At 41.9% G+C, this 27,365-nt stretch overlaps 3 protein-coding genes across 4 annotated transcripts; 1 reads left to right on the top strand and 2 right to left on the bottom strand.

The window, feature by feature from the left end:
* The first annotated feature begins 1,591 nt into the window (after window positions 1-1,591).
* On the top strand, window positions 1,592-9,028 carry brms1la (BRMS1 like transcriptional repressor a). The gene is made up of 10 exons (XM_072688944.1): window positions 1,592-2,271; window positions 2,665-2,755; window positions 3,005-3,132; window positions 3,643-3,722; window positions 3,887-3,983; window positions 4,933-5,022; window positions 5,113-5,177; window positions 5,273-5,312; window positions 6,322-6,451; window positions 7,340-9,028. Exons 1-10 carry the CDS (start codon window positions 2,136-2,138, stop codon window positions 7,455-7,457), a joined length of 975 nt encoding a protein of 324 aa, XP_072545045.1. The 5' UTR covers window positions 1,592-2,135; the 3' UTR covers window positions 7,458-9,028.
* Window positions 9,029-9,139: 111 nt separating this feature from the next.
* Window positions 9,140-20,089, bottom strand: lrrc57 (leucine rich repeat containing 57). Of its 2 annotated transcripts, none has more exons than XM_072688945.1 (6): window positions 19,809-20,089; window positions 19,436-19,612; window positions 18,245-18,380; window positions 17,531-17,799; window positions 16,398-16,583; window positions 9,140-13,475 (listed from the first exon to the last, which is right to left on the bottom strand). In XM_072688945.1, the coding sequence occupies exons 2-6, from the start codon at window positions 19,517-19,519 to the stop codon at window positions 13,434-13,436; spliced, it is 717 nt and encodes a 238-aa protein (XP_072545046.1). In that variant the 5' UTR covers window positions 19,520-19,612; window positions 19,809-20,089; the 3' UTR covers window positions 9,140-13,433. The 2 variants fall into 2 exon arrangements, with proteins under 2 accessions (XP_072545046.1, XP_072545047.1); XM_072688946.1 differs by having other exon boundaries at window positions 19,950-20,089.
* Window positions 20,090-21,359: 1,270 nt separating this feature from the next.
* On the bottom strand, window positions 21,360-24,275 carry il17a/f2 (interleukin 17a/f2). Its single transcript, XM_072690192.1, has 3 exons — window positions 24,171-24,275; window positions 23,280-23,452; window positions 21,360-21,824 (listed from the first exon to the last, which is right to left on the bottom strand). The coding sequence occupies exons 1-3, from the start codon at window positions 24,273-24,275 to the stop codon at window positions 21,599-21,601; spliced, it is 504 nt and encodes a 167-aa protein (XP_072546293.1). The 3' UTR covers window positions 21,360-21,598.
* Window positions 24,276-27,365: the final 3,090 nt, after the last annotated feature.

The following is a 27,365-nucleotide window of genomic DNA, read 5'->3' as shown; positions in this document are numbered from 1 at the left end:
GTTGTCATGGCATTCTAGGTGATACTTATAGTGCCTATAGTGTTACTAGGTGGTTGCTAGGCAGTCGTTACGTTGTTGTCATCTGGTTGCTTTGGTATACCAGGTGGTTGATATGGGGTTGCTAGGCAGTTGCAAGATGCTTGCTAAGATATCCCAGGATGTTGCTATAGTTTTGCTTGGTGGTTGCTAGACAGTTGTTATGATGTTGCCATAGTGTTTGGTTTAGTATGCCAGGTGATTGCTATAATATACAAGGTGGCTGATATGGGGTTGCTAGGTAGTTGCTAGGCAGTCATAATGTTGCCATATGGTTGCTTTGGTATACCAGGTGTTTAATATGGGGTTGCTTGGTAGTTGCTAGATGCTTGCTAAGCTATCCCAGGATGTTGTTTTAATTTTGTTTAGTGGTTACTATGACGTTGTTATGGTATTCCAGGTGATTCCTATAGTGCCTATAGTGTTATTAGGTTGTTGCTAGGCAGTTGTTACATTGTTGCCATATGGTTGCTTTGGTATACCAGGTGGTTGATATGGGGTTGCTAGGTAGTTGCTAGATGCTTGTTAAGCTATTCCAGGAGGTTGCTATAATTTTGTTTGGTGGTTGCTATGACGTTGTTATGGTATTCCAGGTGATTGCTATGGTGTCTTAATGTTGTTAGTTTATATAGTGCGTATAGTGTTGCTAGGTGGTTGCTAGACAGTTGTTATGATGTTGCCATAGTGTTTGATTTAGTATGCCAGGTGATTGCTATGGTATACCAGGTGTTTGATATGGAGTTGCTAGGCAGTTGGTATGATGTTTTAAGATGGTTGCTATAGTATCCCAGGTTGATGTTATGGATTTCCTAGATGGGTGTTATAGTGTTGCTATGAAGTTGCTATGGTATCTCAGGTGGTTGCTATTGTTTGGCTAGTGGATGCTATAATGCTGCTAGGTGGTTGCTTTGAAGGTGCTATGGTACACACTGTGATGTTTCTAGATGGTTGGTATGGTATCCCAGATATAGTGTTTCATGTAGTTGCTATGAGGAGCTATGGTACACCAGGTGGTTGATATGGTCTTGCTAAGAGATGCTGTAGTGTTGCAGTGTGGTTGCTGTGATCCCAGACGGCTGGTTGGGTGTTTGGATCACAGGGGAAGGATGGCTTAACTTTTGCACTAAAAATCCGAGTCCGGGACGAGCTTTGCTTTGCACAACAACAACAACAACAACAACAATAACAACAATAAAATTAATAATGTATGTACACTACTGTAATTAAAATCAACAAATATATGAATATATCTATGGTAATTTAGATAATAATAATAATAATAATAATAAATAATAATACCAAAAAATGTCAGATGATATTACATGAACAACTAGGAATCAAATTCTTTAAATAATAAATTTAAATAATAAATACGATGAATAAATGGTTCAGAATAACAAGCTGCTTTAATTAAAACAGCTAATTTACATAAAGAGATTAAAGCTATCATCATTAGTGCAGGTTTTCCCTTTTAGGGCTAAAAGGCAGTTTTATCAATTTTAAGCGTATTTATTAAGTTTGTTTATTTAATGATCATCATAATAATAATAATAATAATAATAATAATTGAAACTACAAACATCCATCCTTCATCGATTGACCGCTTCAGCCTTGTAAAGAAAAACTGTAAACACGCTGTCTATAGAATGGGGAAGCTCTTGGGAATTGTAGTTTTCTATGAAGCGCCATTGCGCTGCACTGAGGAGAGCAGGAAGAGATTAAAAACTACAAATCCCAGAGTCGCGAGCTGGAGCACACTCCGCGCCAGAGCCCCCATCCAGCGCTTCGGGCAGAAGCGTTTTAGCAAAACATTGGAGGGAAATCGAGCAGTAATTAGTTACAAGTGGAAAGTTTGCAGCTTTTATCAGTTAGGATCGATGTCGGCGGCTGTGTAGAGGGAGAATGACGAAGGGCGACGGGTTATTTCTCTTTCTCCAGCGACAAATCTCTGAACATTAGGCGGTAAGAGCCAGAGACCCAGCGGCTCACAGCTGCGAGGAAGCCCAGACAAACCGCCTGCAGAGAGGGCAGAGAGGGCAGAGAGGGGCAGAGAGGGGCAGAGAGGGGAGAGAGGGGAGAGAGGGGCAGAGAGGGCAGAAATGCCGGTGCACTCCAAGGAGAAGAAAGAAACCAACCACGAGGAGATGGAGGTGGACTACGCCGAGCAGGAGGGCAGCAGCTCGGATGAAGAGGAAACGGAGAGCTCGTCTGTGTCTGAGGATGGAGAGAGCTCAGGTAGGGAGTGATTATTAGTTTTACTCCCAAAAACTGAACCAATACTCCAGCACTGTGAGCCTGAGCTAACATTTCCACCCCCACAGTCACCTTCTGCATTAACCCGGACTATTAAAGGGCTCTTATTATGAAAAACCAATGAGCGTTCCTCACTTTTTCAAAATAAGAGTTTGTTGTCGTGAGTAAACACAGGTGTAAACCAAGGAATACAGTCTATACATGGAAACTAAGCCGAATTATTATTAATATTATTATTATTTTTAATTTAATTAAGATTTGTGTCATGTCAAAAACTCTGCACAATTACATTAATCCAGCTACAACTGCATCTGGGGTCAGCGAGCAGTGATGTTACTGATGTAGTTACTGATGCTCAGCTTTGTGTTCATGCAGAGATGGATGATGAAGATTGCGAGAGGAGGAGGATGGAGTGCCTGGATGAGATGACTAACCTGGAGAAGCAGTTCACAGATCTAAAAGATCAGTAAGTATTTAATTAATTTAATTGCTAAATTCTCTACCACACATTTTTACAACACTGTTTCTATTTATTTACAGCATTGCTCCTATTTTGTTATTTTCCAATCTGTTAATTTCAGTAAATGAACAGTAATGGTGTATTAGAGTATAGCAGGGCGTCTCTGTAGAGGATGTTTGACCAGACGTTTCCAAGCTTTTGCACATGATTTCTGATCTTTATGCAGAAGCTGACCAGTGCTGTGGTGCTTTGCAGGTTGTATAAGGAGAGGTTAAGTCAGGTTGATGCCAAACTTCAAGAAGTGATGTCCGGGAAGGCTCCTGAGTACCTGGAACCTCTTGCGAATCTTCAGGAGAACATGCAGATCAGAACTAAAGTTGCGGGTGAGTCTGACGTTCCTCATAACAGCTAAAACAGCACTGTGTACAGACTGTGATTTCACTGCTAATCCAATAAAGAATCGGTGAACAGATGTGATTGGATGTGATTGATGTGATTTAGCGCTGCACAGTGTTGTTCATTACAATTGTTATTATGTTAGTCTTTGCAATACTGATATTGCAGAAGGCTGCAATATGCAAATTCAGTGTGTGCAGTGATTATCCTGACCAATCACAGCTCCAGATGAGTTTCTATGGGTGTTCTGATTCATTAATTTAGTAAAAATAAATAATTTTCCCACCCCGTCACTGATTCACAGGCGTGTTTTATTAAATTGCAGGGTGTCGAATGATCGCAGCTGCAGCAGTATTACAGTTTTGTTGTTAATGTGTTGTTATTGTTTAGCTCTCCTATGAATATGAAATGATGTATTTATTAATTATTAGTACAGTGTTTTGTTTTTGTAACTGTTGGGTTCTGGTTAACTGGTGAGGTGTGTTTTGTTGGAGCAGGTATCTACAGAGAGCTGTGTTTGGAGTCCGTGAAGCATAAATATGACTGTGAAACTCAAGCAGCCTTCCAGCACTGGGAGGTGAGCTCCTCCGCCAGAGCAGAATGGATGTTAGACTCGTTTCAGAGGGAGTTGAATCGTCTGATTGATTGATTAATTGATTAGTTAATTATTAAAGTGGTGTATGTTGGAGATGTGTTTGAAGTGTATCAAAGAAAACTGTATTTACTCTGTTTTTCTGTCAGAGTGAAAAGCTGCTGCTGTTTGATACAGTTCAGACTGAACTGGAGGAGAAAATCAGGCGTTTGGAGGAAGACCGGCACAGTATAGACATTACCTCAGGTACAGACTACTAATACTAACTAGTACTAGTTAATACTAATAATAGCTGTGATATTAATATTAGAGCTGGGCAATATGACAATATCGTCAGTGCTTAATAAACACTGCTCATTACTAACAGTGTGATTAGACTGAAGGGTTCATTAGATGAAGCAGATGTTATAGAGTAGAAATCACTGGATTCAGTACAGGAGAGGATCTGAACAGCAGTTTATAAGAATCTGATACTGAAGTCTTTAGTCTGTGATTACATGTATCGTGATAAATATCGTGTATTGTGATAAGTCTTTAAATATCGTGATATAGTATTTTACCATATCGCCCAGCCCTAATTAATATTATTTCTACATATTCATTTCTGTACCTTGTATCTCTGTTTTGGCAGTTTTTGATTTTTCTCCAGAATGTAAATCTGACAGTTGTTATTGTATCATCAATAGATGATGAATAGACCAATAGAAATGATGTTTTTATGTTTTTTCATCATTTTACGTTAAGGAGGTTTTTTGCACGACAGCGACAATATAATTCATACACTATAATTATTGAGTAATACCAGTAAATATATATATATATACACACTATTGTAATGTTTTATTTTATTTTAACTTTTAAAATAAAAAATAAAAAGTTTTTATTTAAACTTTAGTTTATTCTTTTTTAGTTTACTACTATGTCTAACATTTTTAGAATTCTGTTTTATTCTGTGTTACTTCCTTTCTTTTGTTAAACAAAAGTGCTATATAAATAAAGCCATTTATTATTATTACTAATACTATTATTACTATTATTGTTATTAAAAATAATAGTAATATTAATGACAAAGAAAATGATAATAATAATATAATATCTTGTCTGCGTTATTAATACAACATTATTAGACATTAATTCCGTTACATTTTGTCAGTTTTCTGATGTCTGTGGTTCTAATTATTTGTGTTCTGGGCAGAACTGTGGAACGATGAACTGCAGTCAAGAAAAAACAAGAAGAAAGATCCCTTCAGTCCAGACAAGAAGAAAAAGCCTGTCGTCGTCTCTGATATCCTTTTAATTCTGTCCGATCAGTCGTGAAACTGATGCACTGTTGGTTGTTGAGGATGGATCCGCTTGTATTTCTTAACACTCATACGCCCGTATATTGTTTACATGCTGCAGGACTTGGATATCCTGGAGGACTGGACGGCCATTAGAAAGGTCAGTGAACGGTCACAGCTTTCATATAGTAAATATTACAGATTCCCTCAGATCAGCACGTGTTTACACCCAGTTTAATATTGGTTGTTTTTCAGGCCATGGCCACGCTGGGACCCCACAGAGTCAAACCTGATGGTGAGTTGTGATGGTCTGAGCCCCAGAGCCCCCAGCGGTCAGGGATTTTATTACCTGAAATCAACGACTGTCCACCTTTTGGGGGACTGGGGGAGGCGTAGGGCTGTGGGAGTGGGGGGGGCGTAGGAGTAGGGCATCACAGGATTGTAGGATCTTAGGGCTGGGGGAGTGGAGGACCCCACCATCCTTTAGCACATCTCACCTTGATGGATACTCCTCCTTCTTGTCTATGCAGATGAGGGGCAGCGGTGCTCAGAGGTTTGAGCTCCGGGCTGTTGATAACAGGGTTGTGGGTTCGATACCTGGGCTCGGCAAACTGCCACTGTTGGGCTCTTCAGCAAGACCCTTCACCCTCTCTGCTCCCCGGGTGCTGGAGTTGGGTGTATGTGTGCTCACTGCCTCTAGTTTACTAGTGTGTGTGTGTGTGTGTGTGTGTGTGTGTGTGTGTGTGTGTGTGTGTGTGTGTGTGTGCGCACTACATCTCAGCAGTCTACCTGAGGGGTGGGAATCTCAGATCTGATTGAGATTGGTTTAATTTCTTTGTGTGTGTGCTTCTTTCACTTGAAAAGGATTTTTTAATTTTTTTTTATTTCCAATATATTAGAGCTTTTAACATAATACTACAGTATTTCATCAGATTTCATTCATAATTTATAATAAAATATATAATAATAATAATATATGTATGTATGATGATCTGTTGGATATTTCCCTTTTTCTCCCTGTCTGTAATTTTGAGGTAAAGCTCTGCCCTCATTGTGGTCTTATTAAAGTTCAGTCAGTATTAAAATGCATATGTATATTTAATATGTGATTAAGGTGCTGGATCAGTGTGGGGTGACTGTGGTGCCCCCCCCTGCCAGGCGTAGGTTTATATGAACGCAGATGAAATAAAAGTGCTTCTTTACTCACGGAGGGGCGGCGGTTTCTACAGTGTAGGAGGGGTTTTACAGATGTTTGGTTTTCAGCTTTACATCAGAACAGTAAAACCTTCTCTCACTTCCTGCAGTTCCTTCTTCCAAGAGTGAAAAGCACCAGCATAACGCTCGCTCCGAGGACGGGCGGCTCTTTTATGATGGAGAATGGTACAGCCGGGGCCAAACCATCTGCATAGACAAGAAGGATGAGTACCCATCAAGGTGAGATGTGCTAAAGGATGGTGGGGTCCCATAATCCTACAGTCCTCCACTCTCCCAGTCCCACAGTTCTACACACCTACGACTCCCCCAGTCCTCCAGTCCTTCAGTCCTACACTCCCCCAGTCCTACAATCCTACACTCCCCCAGTCCTACAATCCTACACTCCCCCAGTCCTTCAGTCCTACACTCCCCCAGTCCTCCAGTCCTCCAGTCCTACAGTCCTACACTCCCCCAGTCCTCCAGTCCTCCAGTCCTCCACTCTCCCAGTCCCACAGTTCTACACACCTACGACTCCCCCAGTCCTACAATCCTACACTTCTCCAGTCCTTCAGTCCTACAATCCTACACTCCCCCAGTCCTTCAGTCCTACAGTCCTACAATCCTACCCTCCCCCACTCCCCCAGTCCTACAGACCTAAAATCCCACACCCCTTGGTCCCCCGGTCTATATACAGAAACAAAACTGTTCAATCAGCCTCTTTTTAAACTCATTTGCATATCTCCACCTATTCAGCCTACCACAGCTTAGCCCTGCCCACTAACACTGCATTGACTATTTGAATGAATAGATCAGTTACATTAACTTCCACTGAAGGTTAGGAAGGGTTTTTTTCCTCCTCCTGTAAAGCTGCTGTTCTGGAGATTCAAGGTTTTTGCATGAAAATAACGCAGCATGACTGGATGCATTTCTTTAATTATACAGTGTTTATATTCTCTCAGTCTAGTGAAGTCTCTGTTTCTTGTTTTGCCCTTTTTTAAAACTTAAAATACTAAACTCCCGAATTATTAGTGGATATAAACAACACTGACGACTGTAGCTCCTGCTTTACAGTGTCTCTCTCTCGCTCGCTCTCTCTCTCTCTCACTCTCTCTCTCTCTCTCGCTATAGTGCCATAATAACAACCATCAACCACGATGAAGTCTGGTATAAGCGTGTGGACGGCAGCAAATCCAAACTCTACATCTCTCAGCTTCAGAAGGGCAAATATTCCATCAAACACACCTGAATCCCCAACTGAAGACCTTCTTCCATAATATTCCATATTATTATTATTATTAATTTTTAAATATGTCGGAGGGAAACGTTGGATGGTGCCATTTTTATGTCCAGTGTCCGTTTTAAAACAGTCCGTCTGTTTCAGCGATGTTTCGGGAAACGGAGGCCAGATTGTACGAGCTGTTCCTTTAATGAAATTAGACTTTTGGTGGCTTAAACGAGGTTCAGAACCGATGAGATTATTTCAGATATTGTTTTTGTGAGGAATAAGATGATTTTTGTACTTTTTGTATTCATCTGTGACCCCTGTTGTGTGCTTGTTGAATATTTGCATACTTTTCTACATTTCTGCCTCATTATTATTATCATCATCATTATTATTATTATTAGTAGTAGTAGTATTATTGTCCTGTTCTACATTACGTAAACACACTCCTCTCCCGCGCTGCCTGCCGGAATAGTGTTACTCTGGTTTATTGATATTAAAGCCATACTTTGGTGGAAAATCTAATCTTTAGTTCTGCGCTGGAGCTACGAGGCTCACGTGGCTAGCTGAGTAGTGCAGATTAGCATGATGCTAACTATGTCCAAATCACCACGCTCTCCTCAGCGTGTGTGGATGTGTTCAGCAACCTCTAACAGACGTGATGACAGGTTTTCTGACACTGTATGCTTCTCTAGAACATGTTATCTAGAACATGGAGGCTGCTAGCTAATGTTAGCTGTAGCTATGCTACAGGCGTGTAAAGGGAAAACTTTTTGCCAAACTGTTGCAGTAAAATACAAACACATACAAACTGATTTTGGGTTTGTGTAAACGTTTACATCACAAATATGAATCATAAAATAAATGTAAAAAAAACAAACACTAGCATTATCTAAGAATTAGCACACAAGCTAGTTTAGCGGCGGTGGCGGAGGCCGTTTACAGCGCTTTCTGTAATCTAGCGAATGTCTGCCGTTCCTTATGAAAAGCTCAGCTCAGCACTAGATTTCGCTGGTCTCTGATGGTCAAACTGGTTGAAAATCTGGTCATGGTTAAAAAAAATAACCTGTACTGGTAAGAAAAGCTGGTCATACTGGTCACACTCCTCAGCGCAGTGTTTGCATTAATGTTGGTCGGGTTTGGTGATGCTGGTCGATCAGCATGGTTAAACAGGGTCATACTGATTGTCTAGGCTGGTCAGGTTGACCAGGGTTGTAAACCAGCTAAACCACAGTGAGAAACATTCCCTAAGGGTTGAGCTTGACCAGCTTGGTTTCGGTCATACTGGTTGACTGGTTTGGTCAGGTTGGTCCAGTTTGACCAGTGTGAGCTGGCCAGGCTGTTTTGTTGTATTGTTTAATAAGTGCATTAGAACCAGCTGCTGCACAGAAAGCGTCCGAGACGTCTTAAACAGTGTTAGTGGATCAGCAGCTCCGTCCTGCCTCCTCCGCTTTATCTTTTACTGATCTTCATGTAGTGAACATCTCCATCCTACAGCACGCCTCACCCCTCTGTACCCTCCACAAAATGCTGATGTTTTATATTCATAGTACTGTTTCTTTTTCTATCACTGAACAAATAAAAGGAAAACAATGGTCTGTATAATCTTTGGGCAGGGTGATAATTAAAATAAATAAATAAATAAATAAATGAATGAATAAATCATCTGAATAACTGAAGAAATTCCTGATTTTACTGGAGTTAAATATCAGATTTAATGGTCGTAACAACTAGTACTCGTACTGGCTAACAACTAGGGCAGACTATATAAAGTACATTGTTATTATTATGATGTATTTTACAATCCTGACATAGACAGCTGGAATAAACATTATATACAATCTTTGGTATGAGGAGCTGTAATACATACATAAATAAATAAGCCTTTAGTCAGTATTGATGTGCTGTGAGCATTCAAAACCAATCACGGTTGTAATTTTGGTCAAAATAACTGAAACAAGTCTTTAATCTTGTTCCATCTGAGTGTTTTAATATAACTCATATCACATGTGTATCAATATAATCACAATACTGGTATTCTGTCCGGAGGCTGCAGCCCCACCTCCTGCTGACGAGCTTTAACAGTAAAGTCCAATTACATCAAGTGTCAACAGGGACAGAAATAACATGGATTTCACAGGATTAGTAAAAAGGACAAACTACTAAGGGGTGTAACAATGTCCAGGGACGGGCTGATATGGGGCCATTTTAATACAATATTAATATTACATTATTATTTACAATATTTATTATTTATATTTTCTTATTTACAAAAATCAAACTTTAAGTTGAGCGCACCATCACATTTATTTGTCCTCAATTTTCTCTTTATTCTTTATTGTCCTCAAAGTAGTCAACTACTAAAGGTCTGCTGTCAAAACTAGTCCATAAGAGCAATGCTGTCTGAAAGTGGGTGGGGCTTGTGCTTTCGACACACCCACCCTCAAACAGCTGGGGGCTATTTGTGATTTTTAAGGTTTATTAAATTTTAGTAATTTTATGATGCATTAAATCAGCTATAATAATATTTCTGGACACCCCTTCTAATGAATAGATTCAGCTACTTTAAGCTGCACCCATTGCTGACACAGACATGCAAATGCACACACACAGCTTGTCTAGTCCCTGTAGAGAAGAAGTACTGCCAATAGAATAGGACTCTCTGGAGCAGATCAACATCATGACCCTATTGGCTCCATGCTGCCTAATGCCAGGCGTGGACTAGAGGGGTATAATAAAGCCCCCCAGCATTGAGGAGCTGTGGAGCAGTGGAGGGACTGTGTTCTCTGGAATGATGGTGGAGGAGCTCCATCTAGTACTTTTGGAAGGGGTTGAGGAGGGGATGATGAGGTGGGGTGGTGATCATCATCCAACATCCTGACCTCACTAACGCTCTTGTTGCTGAATGCAATCAAATCCTCACAGCAATGCTTCTCCAACTAAAGCAGGATCAGCTCTTTTAATAGCTTTGATTTTAGAAGAAACAATGAATCAGCAGGTGTCCCAATACTTTTGTCCATACTGTGCATGCTCTATATATAAATACAAATAATTTGGGCCCGACCTGGTATTGTTACACCCCTACAAATTAGCATATCATTAATAACTGTAGAAAAAGCCAGACTGGACACTGGCGCTATGACCCAGGCTGTGCTTCACTCGCTGGTTTGCACTGCAGGCCTTTAAAATCAGCAATGCTAAATCAACCTGCAGCTTCAGCTCCAACACAACTGCATAGAGTTCAGTAATTCACCCCTAACTAGCAAACACATTGCAACCAACCCAAGGCGTAGAGTTCTGCCCTCGCTCTGAAGTCTGGAGAAGCGTGCTGAGGCTGCCTCACCTCTCTAACAGTAATAATGACTCGTTCACTCAGTTCAAGTACAGAGAAACAATTATTACAAAATAAATATTCACAATTACAATCCTCTCACATTCAGTCTGACACACTACAACATCATCTCCCATCTGGAAAAGGAAACAGAAACAAATTCAAGCTAGAAATGATCAAAGAATAATAATAATAATAATAACAATAATAATAAAACAATAGTAATGAATATTAATGAGAAAGGAGTCGAAAGAGAACCACAGCACTGCGGATTAATGAGCACTTTCCTTCAAAGAGAACCTCCAGAGTTCTCCAGTTACCACAGATCATTTCAACCCATTTCTCTACAAAAAAAACCCTTTAACAGCTAATATGTGAACAGACTCAGTCAGAGTGGGGGTGAGAAACGCTGGGTTCTAGATAATTTCCGCTGGAGCTGGAGTTCTACAGTGGAGGTGAAGGGAAGCAGACGTCTGCAGCTCTAATAAAAGCTCCTCACAGAAAGTTCTTCACCTAATGGTGATGAAGACGCTGCCTGATGCCTGAGACACGGTTCTACCAGAGTTCTGAGAAGAGTTTGGCTCTAGAACCTGCTTTTAAAATCAGATCATTAAAATGGTGGAGGGATACATGCTGCAGGGTGTAGTGCGGCTACAGAAAGTAGTCCCTAAAGAAAACTGGATTAGTTCAGATTCTCTATTCACTATTTTACCTTCATCATCATCATCATCATCATCATCACTCCATATAAAACTCAGAAGACTCTTGTAGCTGCACTGGTGGGTTTGGATAGGAGATAAATTATGGGCTGTATCTGTGGTGTTGTAGTCATGGCAACCGACGCCTGCTTCCATTCACCTCCACTGTAGAGAGATCAGAGTGGGTCAGTTTCTCTACAGTGAAGCTCAGATTCACACCGGACCCCCGACTCTGACTGAGCTTGGAGCTAATTGGATGACTCACTGTTATCTAGAACCTGAACTGCCTCTGCCAGACTATCGCTTTAAAGGTAAGCGTTTACTGAAATGACTGCTCTCCTATTGAAAATAACAGTGTGCGAGTGTTTCCTTCAGGTAAATGATCCCCGGTCTCTTCTGAGCGATGGTTCTAATGGAGGAAAAGAATCAGGAAGCAAGTTTCAGTAACTGTGAAGCGCGCTCTCGCTCAGCAACGCTGCACAGACAGAACCCCCTCCTGTAGATAAACCCCCACAGAGTACTGAGCAAAAGTCCCACAGCACAGAGGCCTTATTTAATCCAGCATTAGAATAACCAGATATAAACACTTCAGTGTGACGGTCAGGAGGGTGAGGGCTGCCTTAGTGCCCCTCCAGAGGAAGACCACTATTCCCAGTTTCCCCTCCAGAGGAAGACCACTATTCCCAGTTTCCCCTCTAGCCCCTAGTTTATCTAACCAGGCCTTCATTACAGTAGATCAGGTGAGCTGCTGCTGCTGGAACTGACCACATCCATACAGTGTCTGGAGTTCACCGAGAAGATCAGCACCCAAACCTGTGCTCTCCTAACTAATGTTATATAGAGTTAATTACAGGTAGACACTCTCACTGACCACTGACTTTATATAACATTAGAATAAACCCAAATAAACATACTCAGTGGTCAGTGAGAGTGTCTACCTGTAATTAACTCTATATAACGTTAGAATAAACACAAATAAACATTAATTACAGGTAGACTCTCTCACTGACCACTGACTTTATGTTTATTTGGGTTTATTCTAATGTTATAAAGAGTTAATTACAGGTAGACACTCTCATTGACCACTGACTTTATGTTTATTTGGGTTTATTCTAATGTTATAAAGAGTTAATTACAGGTAGACACTCTCACTGACCACTGACTTTATGGGGGTTTATTTTGATGTTATACAGATTTTTACACAGTTTTAAAGAGCCCATATCATGGAGACATCAACAGGAACAGCTGTAAAAAAAAGAAGTGAGTTTACTGTTTTTGTGATGTCACAAAAAATATAAATTTAGCTCCACCCATTCCTGCTGAAGTTTAAGTAGTGTTTTAGGACTGAATGAGATACTATTCAGGGAAACCAATCCGAACGGAGGTAATTTACTCACATCAGTCTGAAAGGTGCAGTAAAACAGAATAGTTAAAGTATAGGTGGAAAATATTTATATATATATATATATATATATATATATATATATATATATATATATATATATATAAAATAGTATGTGGGATATGGGCGCTTTAAACAATTTAACGAGTGTCAAGTTAACACTTTTGCACACCACTGTATTAAAGGGGAAATAAGCTTTTTTAAGCAGGTCATCTTTAGCGTTATTAAGGACTAATGAAAGCTTCTGTCCGGAGTTTACACTGTGTGCAGGGATATACAGTAGTCTATCAGCTGGTGTAAATGCGTACAGCTCTCTGTGGTTATACGACGTCTGTAAATGAGAAAGAGGCGTGTGAGACGTTACGCAGGTATTCCTGCACGGTAACTGAAGTGGGCTGTACAGCAGAAGACCCCGTGCTGCAGCCTGAGCATGCATTAAAGCAGTTTATCTCCGCCGTGTCGTTCCTCACCCAGCCTGTGCAGGCAGAGACACACGGTGCCACACATACCCATACTGCCCAGTGCAGCGCAACTCAGACAGCCGACACCAGAGGGCAGCATTTCGGACTTCAAGCGAACTTCTTCTTGGTTGCAGTGAAGCGCTCCATGTACTGTGAGAAAAAAAATATCTACATAAATACCATTAAAGTAACATATACACCACATGGACAAAAGTATTGGGACACCTGCTCATTTATTATACAATTGTTTATGATATGCTAGTTTGTACAAATGTATTAATAACAGGTTTGACCCATATTTCTAAATAGAACATACATAATATGGACAAATGTATTGGGACAGCTGCTCATTTCTTGTTTCTACTGTCCAAGAGAAGAAGACTTTCTACTAGATTTCGGAGGAGGAGCATTGCTGTGAGGATTTGATTGCATTTAGCAACAAGATGATGTTGGATGATGATCACCACCCCACCTCATCATCCCAAACTTATCCAAAAGTACTGGATGGAGCTCCTCCATCATCATTCCAGAGAACACAGTTCTTCATCTGCTCCACAGCTCCTCAATGCTGGCAACATCTGCTAATTACAATTAATGCCAACAATAAAGCTATTTAAATTTAATAAAGTGAGAATGTTGGGGAGAGCAAGAAAGAGAGAGAGGCCGGGTTATTTTTACAGCTCATGTGAGAGCATGCATTATGGCTTCAGGAGTTTAGAGTCAGACTAATCCTGAACTCCTGAACTTTCACCTCCTTATTCTGATCCTGCTCTCAAAATCCCCTCACAACTCCAAAAACCTCTTATCTCTATTTTAAATACACACACACACAGATCAGCCCTGTTTCACTTTTAAACATTCACTGTTTACAGCACACACACACACACACACACACACACACACACACACACACACACAGAAATACTGTATCTCTATCAGCCACATGGTGAACAGGGGACCATCTAAGAAGGTTAGCTGGGACAGAGTTAGCTGAGCAGATGGATCATCCTTAAGATATCACCAAGCAACCATATAGCAATGAGTGTGTGGATCATATGAGCATTATAGAGCATTATAGAGCGCCCCCTACGCTTCCTGTAGTGTATTACAGTCTGTCAGAATGAGCGTGTGGATCATATGAACATTATAGAGCGCCCCCTACGCTTCCTGTAGTGTATTAAAGTCTGTCAGAATGAGCATGTGGATCATATGAACATTATAGAGCATTATAGAGCGCCCCCTACTCTTCCTGTAGTGTATTACAGTCTGTCAGAATGAGCGTGTGGATCATATGAACATTATAGAGCGCCCCCTACGCTTCCTGTAGTGTATTACAGTCTGTCAGAGTGAGTGTGTGGATCATATGAACATTATAGAGCATTATAGAGCGCCCCCTACGCTTCCTGTAGTGTATTACAGTCTGTCAGAGTGAGTGTGTGGGTCATATGAACATTATAGAGCATTATAGAGCGCCCCCTACTCTTCCTGTAGTGTAATACAGTCTGTCAGAATGAGCGTGTGGATCATATGAACATTATAGAGCATTATAGAGCGCCCCCTACTCTTCCTGTACTGTATTACAGTCTGTCAGAATGAGCATGTGGATCATATGAACATTATAGAGCATTATAGAGCGCCCCCTACGCTTCCTGTAGTGTATTACAGTCTGTCAGAGTGAGTGTGTGGGTCATATGAACATTATAGAGCATTATAGAGCGCCCCCTACGCTTCCTGTAGTGTATTACAGTCTGTCAGAGTGAGTGTGTGGGTCATATGAACATTATAGAGCATTATAGAGCGCCCCCTACTCTTCCTGTAGTGTAATACAGTCTGTCAGAATGAGCGTGTGGATCATATGAACATTATAGAGCATTATAGAGCGCCCCCTACGCTTCCTGTAGTGTATTACAGTCTGTCAGAGTGAGCGTGTGGGTCATATGAACATTATAGAGCATTATAGAGCGCCCCCTACTCTTCCTGTAGTGTATTACAGTCTGTCAGAATGAGCATGTGGATCATATGATCATTATAGAGCATTATAGAGCGCTCCCTACGCTTCCTGTAGTGTATTACAGTCTGTCAGAGTGAGCGTGTGGGTCATATGAACATTACAGAGCATTATAGAGCGCCCCCTACGCTTCCTGTAGTGTATTACAGTCTGTCAGAATGAGCGTGTGGATCATATGAGCATTATAGAGCATTATAGAGCGCCCCCTACGCTTCCTGTAGTGTATTACAGTCTGTCAGAATGAGCGTGTGGATCATATGAACATTATAGAGCGCCCCCTACGCTTCCTGTAGTGTATTACAGTCTGTCAGAATGAGCGTGTGGATCATATGAACATTATAGAGCATTATAGAGCGCCCCCTACGCTTCCTGTAGTGTATTACAGTCTGTCAGAATGAGCGTGTGGATCATATGATCATTATAGAGCATTATAGAGCGCCCCCTACGCTTCCTGTAGTGTATTACAGTCTGTCAGAGTGAGCGTGTGGATCATATGATCATTATAGAGCATTATAGAGCGCCCCCTACGCTTCCTGTAGTGTATTACAGTCTGTCAGAGTGAGCGTGTGGGTCATATGAACATTACAGAGCATTATAGAGCGCCCCCTACGCTTCCTGTAGTGTATTACAGTCTGTCAGAGTGAGCGTGTGGGTCATATGAACATTACAGAGCAGGGCTTTAATTATGTCAGTAAATGATACTTTAGCTTTTCCTTTCTTTGACGATTTTGCTGATGACTAATTTTTTCTGATGTAAAGCCACATGGTGTGGGACAGACTGAGCCCTAATTCTAACGTTAAAACGCTGCTGGGACACTTCACACTAGAGGTGAAACATCACAGATTAACAGATCCTTTCTGTTTAAATTAGAACACTAACTTCAGAACAGCATTTAGCTTAGACTGGACCTCCTGCTGCTTACAAAGAAACGTGACAAAACAAAACTAGGTCAGTGTTAACATGTGGGTAAAGATAAGGCCTACACACACGAGCTGTGACACAGAAAAGACATGTGATGTCAGAGAAACTGGTGCACAGTGAAGCGACTTCCACCTTCTCTCACCTTTTCATACCCTTCCAGGTCCCGCAGCTTCTTCACCTCGAACAGGTTTCCCTCCAGAGAGAGCAGCGAGACACTGGAGTTTGTGAGGATGGAGGTGGGGATGGAGAGAAGCTCCAGACAGTTTTCTTCCAGCCTCAGCACCTTCAGTCTGGGACAGCGGGACACTTCTGGCGTCAGAGCTGAAATCTGAAACACACACACACACACACACACAAATCAGCCAGTCTGCAGAAAGCCTGGTGACCTGCACTGCATCTACTGCATTCAGCTACATTAAGCTGCATCTATTGCTGACACAGATGTGCAAATGTACTGTAGAGAAGTACTGCCAATAGAATAGGACTCTCTGGAGCAGATCAACATCATGACCCTATTGGCTCCATGCTGCCTAATGCCAGGTGTGGGCTAGAGGGGTATAAAGCCCCCCAGCATTGAGGAGCTGTGGAGCAGTGGAAGAGCTGTGTTCTCTGGAATGATGGTGGAAGAGCTCCATCCAGCACTTTTAGGATGAGTTGGGGATGATGAGGTGGGGTGATTATCATCATCCAACATCTCTAACTAACTAATGCTTTTGTTGCTGAATGCAATTAAATCCTCACAGCAATGCTCCTCCTCCAGTATCTAGTAGAAGGTCTTCTTCTCTGGACAGTAGAGACAGTTACTCCAACAGAAGCAGGATCAGCTCTTTTAGTAGCCTTGATTTCAGAAAAGACAATCAATGAGCAGGTGTCCCAAAACATTTGTCCATATAGTGTAGCTAGGAACTAAATAAGGAGAACTGTTTTACAGTGCTGGAGATAAAGCTTACAACATCTTGATTGGTTCCTATCACTCCAAATTTGCATAATTTGTCACGGACTCCGCCCTCTTTACATCACCAATGTCTGCCCAGCCACTCCTTTGAGTCCCTATATTCTAAATATATGATATCTGCTCGTCCGTTAGCTACTACCAAGCTGAGGAGGTTCACATCCCCCAAACTCTACAGAACAGGTCTGTCAATCCCAACCCCAGCCGCTCCACTTTGCTTCAGAGGTTGAATTCCCACCATTCCCATAATATCCTGCACTGCCTACAGTCTGGGTTCTGTTCCTTGATAAACCTTAAAAATAGGGACCCCTGTTTGTGGTCACCTGATTCTGGTTGAGGTTGATTTCAATGGCCTGCAGTTCAGACACCTCCGCCGGCACGGCCTGAATGCGGTTCTTGGACAGGTCCAGCACATCCAGCTGGCGGAGGGTCCCGAGACCACCGGGAAACTCCCGGAACTGGTTCCCGGAGAGGCTGAGGGTACGCAGGGCTTTCAGCTGGCCCAAAGAGGTGGGGAGCTGGTGGAGTAGGTTCCCATTCAACACCAGAGTCTCCAACTTCTTCAGCTTCCCGAGGTCATTTGGAAGACTGGCTGTAAACACAGACACACACAAACACACACACACACACACACACACACACACACACACACACACACACACACACACCCCTCCGTTATTAACACATCGCTCCAACAAACCAGGGACTCCTCACCTCTGAATGGGCTTAACTCAGTTATATATGAATGATGAACTGAGTATGAGGAGGAGATATAATACTGAACTCTGATTGGTCGACCTTAATGAATTTACTTTATTTTGATTACATGTTATTTTCATAATGTTAATCATAACATGTATGTTCTCCATTGTTTGTTAAAAATCTGCAGATCCCCAAGAACCAAAGACCTTAATTTAATATAATACTGATTAAAATATAATATAACTGATGAAAAACTCCCTTCTGATTTGGGATATTTCTTCAGACTTCAATATACCACAGTTAACACTACGGACATTAAATTAGACTCTACGTACTTAGCTTGTTGTTGCTTATGGTGAGGCTTTTCAGCTGCTGGAAGCCTCCGACGAAAGCCGGCAGCACCTCTATTTTGTTGTTGGACAGATCAACTGTCCGCAGGTTTCCAGCCAGCCTCTGTAGCTCCTCTGGGAACTGCAGACACCAAACAGGTACAGGATTATTATTGTTAATAACAGCTTACATAGCTATTTATATATTTATGTATATATGTGGCTGTATATAAGACTGTCATTGTGTTCAGGTGTACTGCTCTAATCATAGATATGCTGCTAGTAATAATAATCATAATAATAATAATAGCAGCAATTTCATAGTTAACAATCCATTTAAACTTTAATACAGTCGGTAAAGGAGAGTGGGCAACTGGTGCGACCAGATGCAACTAAAGTGATCTATCAATATACACTGTGTGTCCAAATGTTTGTGGACACCCCTTCTAACAAATGCATTCAGCTACTGTACGCTGCACCCATTGCTGACACACACAGCTTGTCTAGTCCCTGTAGAGAAGTACTGCCAATAGAATAGGACTCTCTGGAGCAGATCAACATCATGACCCTATCGGCTCCATGCTGCCTAATGCCAGGCATGGGCTAGAGGGGTATAAAGCCCCCCAGCATTGAGGAGCTGTGGAGCAGTGGAGGAACTGTGTTCTCTGGAATGATGGTGGAGGAGCTCCATCCAGCACTTTTAGGATGAGTTGGGGATGATGGGGTGGGGTCCTGACCTCACTAATGGTTTTGTTGCTGAATACAATCAAATCCTCTTTTAATACCCTTGACTTTAGAAGAAAGTCAAGTCAAGTCTAATGAATTTTTATAGCTTTTTATAACTGTTGTCGTCACAAAGCAGCTTTACATAATCAGTCATTAGTAAAAGACAGAAAAAAAGACCCCCAACAGAGACAGTGCAGGAGAACCTCCCTCAGAGCTGGAGGAGGAAACCTTGGGAGGAACCAAGACTCTCAGGGGAGCCGACCCGTCCTCCTCTGATCAGAACTATTTATTAATTATTGATAAAAGTTACCAAACCATCTAAACTGCTGAACTGCTCTGATCATAATCATAATATAATAATCATGGTGTAGATAGTTAAAGATAAGGAAACTGTGCTGTTGTGTTATTATTATTATTATTTTGATTATTAGTAATCAGAGTGTGTGTGTGTGTGTGTGTGTGTGTGTTTACCTCCTGCAGGCCTTTTCCAGTCAGCTGAAAGACCCCAGTTTTCTGAGAAGTCTCCAAATGGGCTTTTAGAGCGCTGTTCCCCATTTACAGTACTTACAGTACTTACAGTATTTACAGTACTTACAGTACTCCCAGAGTCTCTCTCTGCTCTGCTCCCCTGCAGCTCACTCAGTACCACTGCAAACAAACACACACACTTTAATAAAAGTCTATTAAACCATTACATTCTCCATTCAGTCTTAATATTAGTTAGTTAGCCTGTTAGCCTGTTAGCCTGGTTACTACTATACCCCACCACTAAGCTCACTCGCCCGCTGAGCAGTAAATATATGATACTTTTCCTGTGTTTTCGTTAATCAGCCTGATTATTTACCTCCAGCTGAGACTGAGCTCTGGAGTCCAGCTAAGCATCCAGCAGAAACAGCGTTAGCATGTCCACACCTAGCCAGCTAAGCTAACTGCCCTGACCGCTGCAGGCAGCCCAGGCGCGGCGGGAGCACTGCACACCACACACCTTCCAGCTGGACGGGGGCTGCGGCGAGAGCAAGACGGGAGTTCGCAGAAAGGAGACTTCAGAAAGTCATAAACTGAAAGTTTTCTGGAGTTGTTGACGAGCCGAGCTCTCGAAGCCGACTGTGAGAGAAGCGCCTTCGACCCTCCGCACCGGTAGAGGGCGCTGAACCGAGCGGCCGGCGAACGACCCACACACCGCGGCTACGTTCCAAATGGCTCCCTACTCCCTACATAGTGCACAGGCGCTCCACCTTCTGCAGTCGCACTGGAGGAATTAACACGCACTTCGCATCAGTACACTGGAAAAAGCCAGCTAATTATAACAACGTTGGCTGGCTAAACTGTTAACTTATGCTTATTAGCTAATTAGTTTGTTAGCCTGTTTGCTAGCTAGCTTGTTTGTTTGCTTTAATATCTGGCTACAGAATTTTATTTGAGTTGTAAACGTGTAACAGACACCAGCATCTACAATAAACACAGATGAAAGATTAAAGAAGAAAATAAATTTAACAGAAATAAAAGCAAAAATTTGCATTTCCACACCTAGCCAGCTAAGCTAACTCCCTACTCCCTACATAGTGAACATGCTAGACAAGGGTTGGATCTCCTCTCCCACACACACTCTTCCACACAGAACCTTTTCTGGACCATTCACTTTTCCATGTATCCATAATATAACACTTATAATGTTTCCTGTAGAGTCAGTGTAGAGAAGAAGTACTGCCAATAGAATAGGACTCTCTGGAGCAGATCAACATCATGACCCTATTGGCTCCATGCTGCCTAATAATGCCAGGCGTGGGCTAGAGGGGTATAAAGCCCCCCAGCATTGAGGAGCTGTGGAGCAGTGGAGGAACTGTGTTCTCTGGAATGATGGTGGAGGAGCTCCATCCAGTACTTTAGGATGAGTTGGGGATGATGAGGTGGGGTGATGATCATCATTCAACATCCTGACCTCACTAACTTGTTGCTGAATGCAATCAAATCCTCACAGCAATGCTCCTGTGTAACTGTACAGTTTTCTTCCTGTACAGTACTGACTTGGGCAGTGGTGCTCAGCGGTTAGAGCTCTGGGCTTTTGATCACAGGGTTGTGGGTTCGATTCCCGGGCTCGGCAAGCTGCCACTGTTGGGCCCTTGAGCAAGGCCCTTTACCCTCTCTGCTCCCCAGGCGCTGGAGTTGGCTGCCCACCGCTCTGGGTGTGTGTGTGTGCTCACTGCCCCTAGTTCACTTGTGTGTGTGTGTGTGTGTGTGTGTGTGTGTTCACACAGATGGGTAAAATGCAGAGGACACATTTTGCGGTACACAGTGCAGGGACAGAGACCTGCACCTTTACTTTTTTTATTTTTTTAAGGACAGACAGTGACAAATCAGCAACCACAGCCTTAGCATAATACTCTTGATAGGACTGATTAGGAGGTTAACACTGAGTCTTACTGAACAGGAGCTTCTTCATGCATTTCAGTTTAAGAATTCAGGCCAAACTCACAATGCCGGTACACTCAACATCATTTACTCACATACCTCAACATCTATATCATATTCCACGCCTCTTTATCCATCAGGTTCATCAGAAAAACAACTATGAATGAATCAGATTTGCTGTTTGGACCATTGTGAAGGTGTAGGTCCTGCTGGGAGTGGTGTTTTTTATGAGGACTGGGCCCAAACACACGTGCAGCCCACAGCCACTCTCTGATACGACGCAGTGAAGCATCTCCGGTCCTGCTTGTCCTGGTGCAGCACCAGCATGTAGTGATAAATGGGCACAGAGTTCAGCTCTGTCTGCAGGTTGCCGTTGGGGTCGAAGCAGTAGTGGTCCTGACACTGAGCCTCAAAGATGACCCCCGGGATCCGGTGGGAGCTGGTTTGTGGACTGCAAGAGTCAGAAAGGAGGGAATATAGATTTGAGGGGCCGGAAAACAGTAAAACCGTAGTGGCACAGTTAACCCGTCAGTTAACCGTCTGAAAGCAGGTAAAAGCAGATTTCATGGCTTATTCGGCTTAATTAATATTCATTTAATCAACTTTTAGTGTCATTATTTCAATAAGTTAGAACTCCGGGTCTATTGAGCTGCCACTGTTGGGCCCTTGAGCAAGGCCTTTAACCCTCAGAGCGATGGCTGCCCACCTCTCTGGGCATGTGTGCTCACTGTCACTGTGTGTCATCACTGCACAGGTGGGCCAAATTCCATCTGTATCCAACACCAATGGTGTAAATAGGGGTCTTTAAAAATGTTAAAAACTACAGATCAGGGTTTATTTACGATAATTCACTTGTTTTTCACAAAATTAATATTTCTTTTTTGTTGTACATTGTAAATTTTTTTTATATATTTGTTTTATTGATTCTTATTTTGATAGTTAATTAAATTATTATTTTTTTTATTGTTTAGATGAATTTAGATTTACAGACTTGGCCTCTCGTTCTCTTTCCCCCCATTTTTTCATATATATTTCTGTTTTCAAACACATTAAATTGGTCATTTTTTTTAATTACAAGCCTAAAAATATGATTAATAATTCTGTACTTTTAAACTTTGGTCTTTGCAGCTTTGGAAGCCATTCCGAGCTTTTTTACACTCTACATTCACACGGATCAGATCACAGGCAGATTTCACTTGACATGTAAAGCCAGGTGTAAACACACCCAGAGCGCAGTGTGTTCAGATTACGGTCGGACTCCAGCTGCCTTTAACCCAGGTGTAAACAGAGCGCGTGCGGTTCTGCAGTCTGCGTGATTGCTCACAGGGCCCTTGTGTGATTGACCTTTGGTGACCTACATGCTGAGACTACTCTCTCTTCGGTCTGCAGTTTCACCTTTAATACAAAACAGCAGCACTGAGACCAAGTACAGTCATAAACGTTAGACGTCTACGTGCTTCACATAAATAACGGACGGAAATAACGTCTGATTATGATTTCTGTTCTGTTTTGGATTTGGAATTCAGATTCCTATTCTAATTTTAATCTCACTACTAATTTGTATTTAAATTGTGATTCTGATTTCAGTTCAAATTCTAATTCTGGATCTGGAATTCCAAATTCTGACTTTAATTCCAGATCTGATTCTAAATCCCACTATTATTGTTTATGATTAATTATTAAATATGTTCTACTGTATTCTGATTCTGGCCCCAATACAAATTCTGATACAAATTCTAATTCCGATTCAGATTGTTCATCTGAGCTGCTTCAAGGAACCAAGTTTTCCCCCAAGAGATTCCAGTGGACCAGTCAGTGACATTCCATCTAAACTATTACTGACTAATTACTGACTGTAACTAAAAGACCTGTCAGGTAAGGTGCTCAGGTGTGGCGAGTAACTCACGTCCAGGTCCAGGAGGAGATTGATCGGTTGTTGATGTTGCCATTCCCCCCCAGCGCCTCGGCCTCAGCCGTGTGGAAATCTTCAGGAATTTTCAGGCCGATGTCGCAGATTCTCTTCTGGGTGGATTTAGAGTCCACTAGGCTCAACGCCAAGAGAACCAGGCCGAGAACCACCTGCTGAGTAAACATTCAGACCAGACGTTAAGACTGAACATGAGCTGAAGGCCAGACGAATGGTCAGTTGAACAACCAGAGCATTTGAACTTTTAACACAGGCCACTGATACAATCTGTTCCCTCTAATATCTAGAACCTTTCTCCTCATCGTAAGACTATTGTAATAGCACTGATGTATAAAAGTAATTTGCATATGTAAATATGTCTGTACGGCATGGCATCCAGATTGCGATTAGACCCTGTGATTAGGTCCACACTTCAGTTTTTCCCCCTCATGACTGCATCACTCCAATAATTATCAGTTTTATAGACCCTAAACTAGAACCCTGTGGGACTCCAGAAAATGTGCATGCCTGTTTTGAAGTCATTGCTAGTGTAGTAGTTTTCCTGCGTTATGATTAATAACAGAATAATAAATCTAGAGTTTTAACAGGTTTAAACACATTCACACTCACCGTCTGTCTGCAGCCGGGAAACATCGCATTAGCGTCTCGGTAGGGTTCCTAAACTGTCTAAAACCTCTCGCTGGTGCTCTATTTATGCAAGCACATTGATTGATGGTCTGTAGATAAGGCGACCTATCTCTGACCTGGATTACTTCATCAGATCAGTTGATAGGAATGGGGGAGTCTCGAATCTCTGCGTTCCATTACTGAGAAGAGGAGGGGGAATCTGCTGAAGAGAGGAACTTTGCGTTAAATGAGTTTGAGGTGTACCCCCATCTGATCCAGGTTGGTGGAAATCAGGGGCATCACTGAATCAGTGCGGCCTCTCTGATCTAGACAGAATGGAGGAAGAGGCCCGCTGCAGCCGCACGCCATCCCCACCCACAGTCTGATTAGCGCTGAAGGCAGAAAAGCAGCAGTGGGCTTTTCTCTTAATACTACTGAAACAGGCAGAGCTCTCAGAACCTCTCAGTGTGAAAAAGCTTACAGAGCTTCTCAGCCCAGGTTCAGATCACTGCTGCTTCGTCATCATCGCAGTTAGATCCTGAGGCGTGTAATAAAATGCATGAATCATTATGCTTTTATTTATTAATGTAGATATTAATACAGATGGACACATGCGGCTCTGATCCCTCTCAGCTCACTTCCTGTTTACACTGTTACATTCCAATACAAGACATTCTGACTCAGTATGTGACTCTGATTCCAATTTTGATTCTGAATCTAATTCCAGTTCTAATTATGTTTCATATTCAATTTCAATTTCAGTCCAGGTTTCAGATTTCAATTCTGTTGTATATTTACCTTCTAATTCTGACTCAATACGTGATTCTGATTTCAATTCTGACTCAATAGGTCATTCTGATTCTGACTCTGAATCAAATCCTTATTCTGATTCCCATTTAGACTGTAAATCTACTTCCAGTTCTGGTTCTATTTCTTATTCTGTTTTAGTTTTAATTTAATTCAATTTCTAACTGCAATTCTGATTCTGACTGTATTTTGATTTTGGATCCAGTACTAATCCTGATTCAAATTCTGATTTGATTCTTGATGTTGATTCTGATTTTGATTTTGATTCTGATTCTGATTTTGATTTTGATTCAGATTCGGATTCGGATTCCTATTTGAATGTATCTGTTATTCTGATTGTGATTGTTTCACCTGCTGAGGAGGATGTTTTGCAGTGTGATCACTATTTTCACTTGTGCTTCATTAATCACACATAACTGTAGCATGGCCTCAGATTGCAGCACCTGGACGTCCAGGGGGGATGTGTATTTGTGTATATCACTGCTGTTCTCTACACTTCTTCACTGGGTAAATATTTCCTGATGAACATTTCCACACTGAGCTCCAGCAGATCAGATCAGGGACTGTCTGCAGACATCAGCTGTGTACTGTTCTCTCTACCTGAGCGCTAGCTGCTACTGCTACTCTCTGTTTACGTACGAGATGCTGTTCAAAAACCAGCCACCAACCACACTCCTGACCTCCCTGTTTACTCTGCATGTACACACACAAGGAAAACTATTGCACATTGTATTGTTACATTGAAGGAGCTCTATTTCCTGTAGGTGTGTAGGGGTTAAGTGTGTGTGTGTTGTAGAGTCTGAGGGCAGCAGGTAGGAAGGACCTGTGATACCCCTCCTTCTCTACACACTGTCTCTGAAGGGGCTGCCAGAGCTGCCCGAGTCTCATGCATGGGGTGGGAGCTGTTCTCCAGCTTGGCTGTCATCCTCCTGTCTCCCACCACCTGCACTGGGTCTAAGAAGCACCCCAGGACAGAGCCGTCCGGCCCTCTTTATGAGCTTATTCAGTCTCTTCTTGTCTTTGTGCTTATTGTCTCTGCACCCTGTCTCGTGTTATGTCTACTGTCCTGCACAAGTGTATGTCCTATTGTATAGACTCAGTCTAACAGTGTTTGGTGGTTCTGTACACGCCTGTATTAATATAATAACAATACAGCTGAATTGATTGAATGAATGGATCAATAGAAACACTTCACAATTACTTAAAATAATATCTCAATTTTATTTCATTTATAATTAATTTACATAAAAAAAAATTGCCTTCTCATAAAAAAGTAACCAAATGTGACATCTACAGTTTGAGATCGCACTGGAAATCTAGGGGGCGCTGTGGTTTCAGTTTTGATTAGGTGGTCTACATTGGTTTCACTCAGATCCAGGTCCAGCTTCTGATTTGAATTGCATGCATGTTCTAGATAGGCTGTGATTGTGAGCAGAACAAACTTTACTTTAGTATTTCTGCCTGTTCTAGATATGCATGTTCTAGATAGGCTGTGAGTGTGAGCAGGAGAAACCTTTCTATAGTCTTTGTGCCTGTTCTAGATAGACTGGGAGTGTGAGCAGAACAAACTTTACTTTAGTATTTCTGCCTGTTCTAGATATGCCTGTTCTAGATAGACTGTGATTGTGAGCAGAACAAACTTTACTTTAGTATTTCTGCCTGTTTTAGATATGCCTGTTCTAGATAGGCTGTGAGTGGGAGCAGGAGAAACCTTTCTATAGTCTTTCTGCCTGTTCTAGATAGACTGGGAGTGTGAGCAGAACAAACTTTACTTTAGTATTTCTGCCTGTTCTAGATATGCCTGTTCTAGATAGACTGTGATTGTGAGCAGAACAAACTTTACTTTAGTATTTCTGCCTGTTTTAGATATGCCTGTTCTAGATAGGCTGTGAGTGGGAGCAGGAGAAACCTTTCTATAGTCTTTCTGCCTGTTCTAGATAGACTGGGAGTGTGAGCAGAACAAACTTTACTTTAGTATTTCTGCCTGTTCTAGATATGCCTGTTCTAGATAGACTGTGATTGTGAGCAGAACAAACTTTACTTTAGTATTTCTGCCTGTTTTAGATATGCCTGTTCTAGATAGGCTGTGAGTGGGAGCAGGAGAAACCTTTCTATAGTCTTTCTGCCTGTTCTAGATAGACTGGGAGTGTGAGCAGAACAAACTTTACTTTAGTATTTCTGCCTGTTCTAGATATGCCTGTTCTAGATAGGCTGTGAGTGTGAGCAGGAGAAACTGTACTCTAGTCTTTCTGCCTGTTCTAGATAGACCTGTTCTAGATAGGCTGTGAGTGTGAGCAGGAGAAACTTTAGTCTTTCTGCCTGTTCTAGATATGCCTGTTCTAGATAGACTGTGAGTGTGAGCAGGAGAAACTTTACTATAGTGTTTCTGCCTGTTCTAGATATGCATGTTCTAGATAGGCTGTGAGTGTGAGCAGGATAAACTGTACTCTAGTCTTTCTGCCTGTTCTAGATAGACTGGGAGTGTGAGGAGAACAAACTTTACTCTAGTATTTCTGCCTGTTCTAGATAGATCTGTTCTAGATAGGCTGTGAGTGTGAGCGGGAGAAACTGTACTCTAGTCTTTCTGCCTGTTCTAGATAGACTGTGAGTGTGAGCAGAACAAACTTTACTTTAGTATTTCTGCCTGTTCTA

The sequence above is a fragment of the Salminus brasiliensis genome, chromosome 10, assembly GCF_030463535.1.
Source record: "Salminus brasiliensis chromosome 10, fSalBra1.hap2, whole genome shotgun sequence".
Lineage (NCBI taxonomy): Eukaryota > Metazoa > Chordata > Actinopteri > Characiformes > Bryconidae > Salminus > Salminus brasiliensis.
This window is presented reverse-complemented; position numbering and strand designations above follow the sequence as displayed.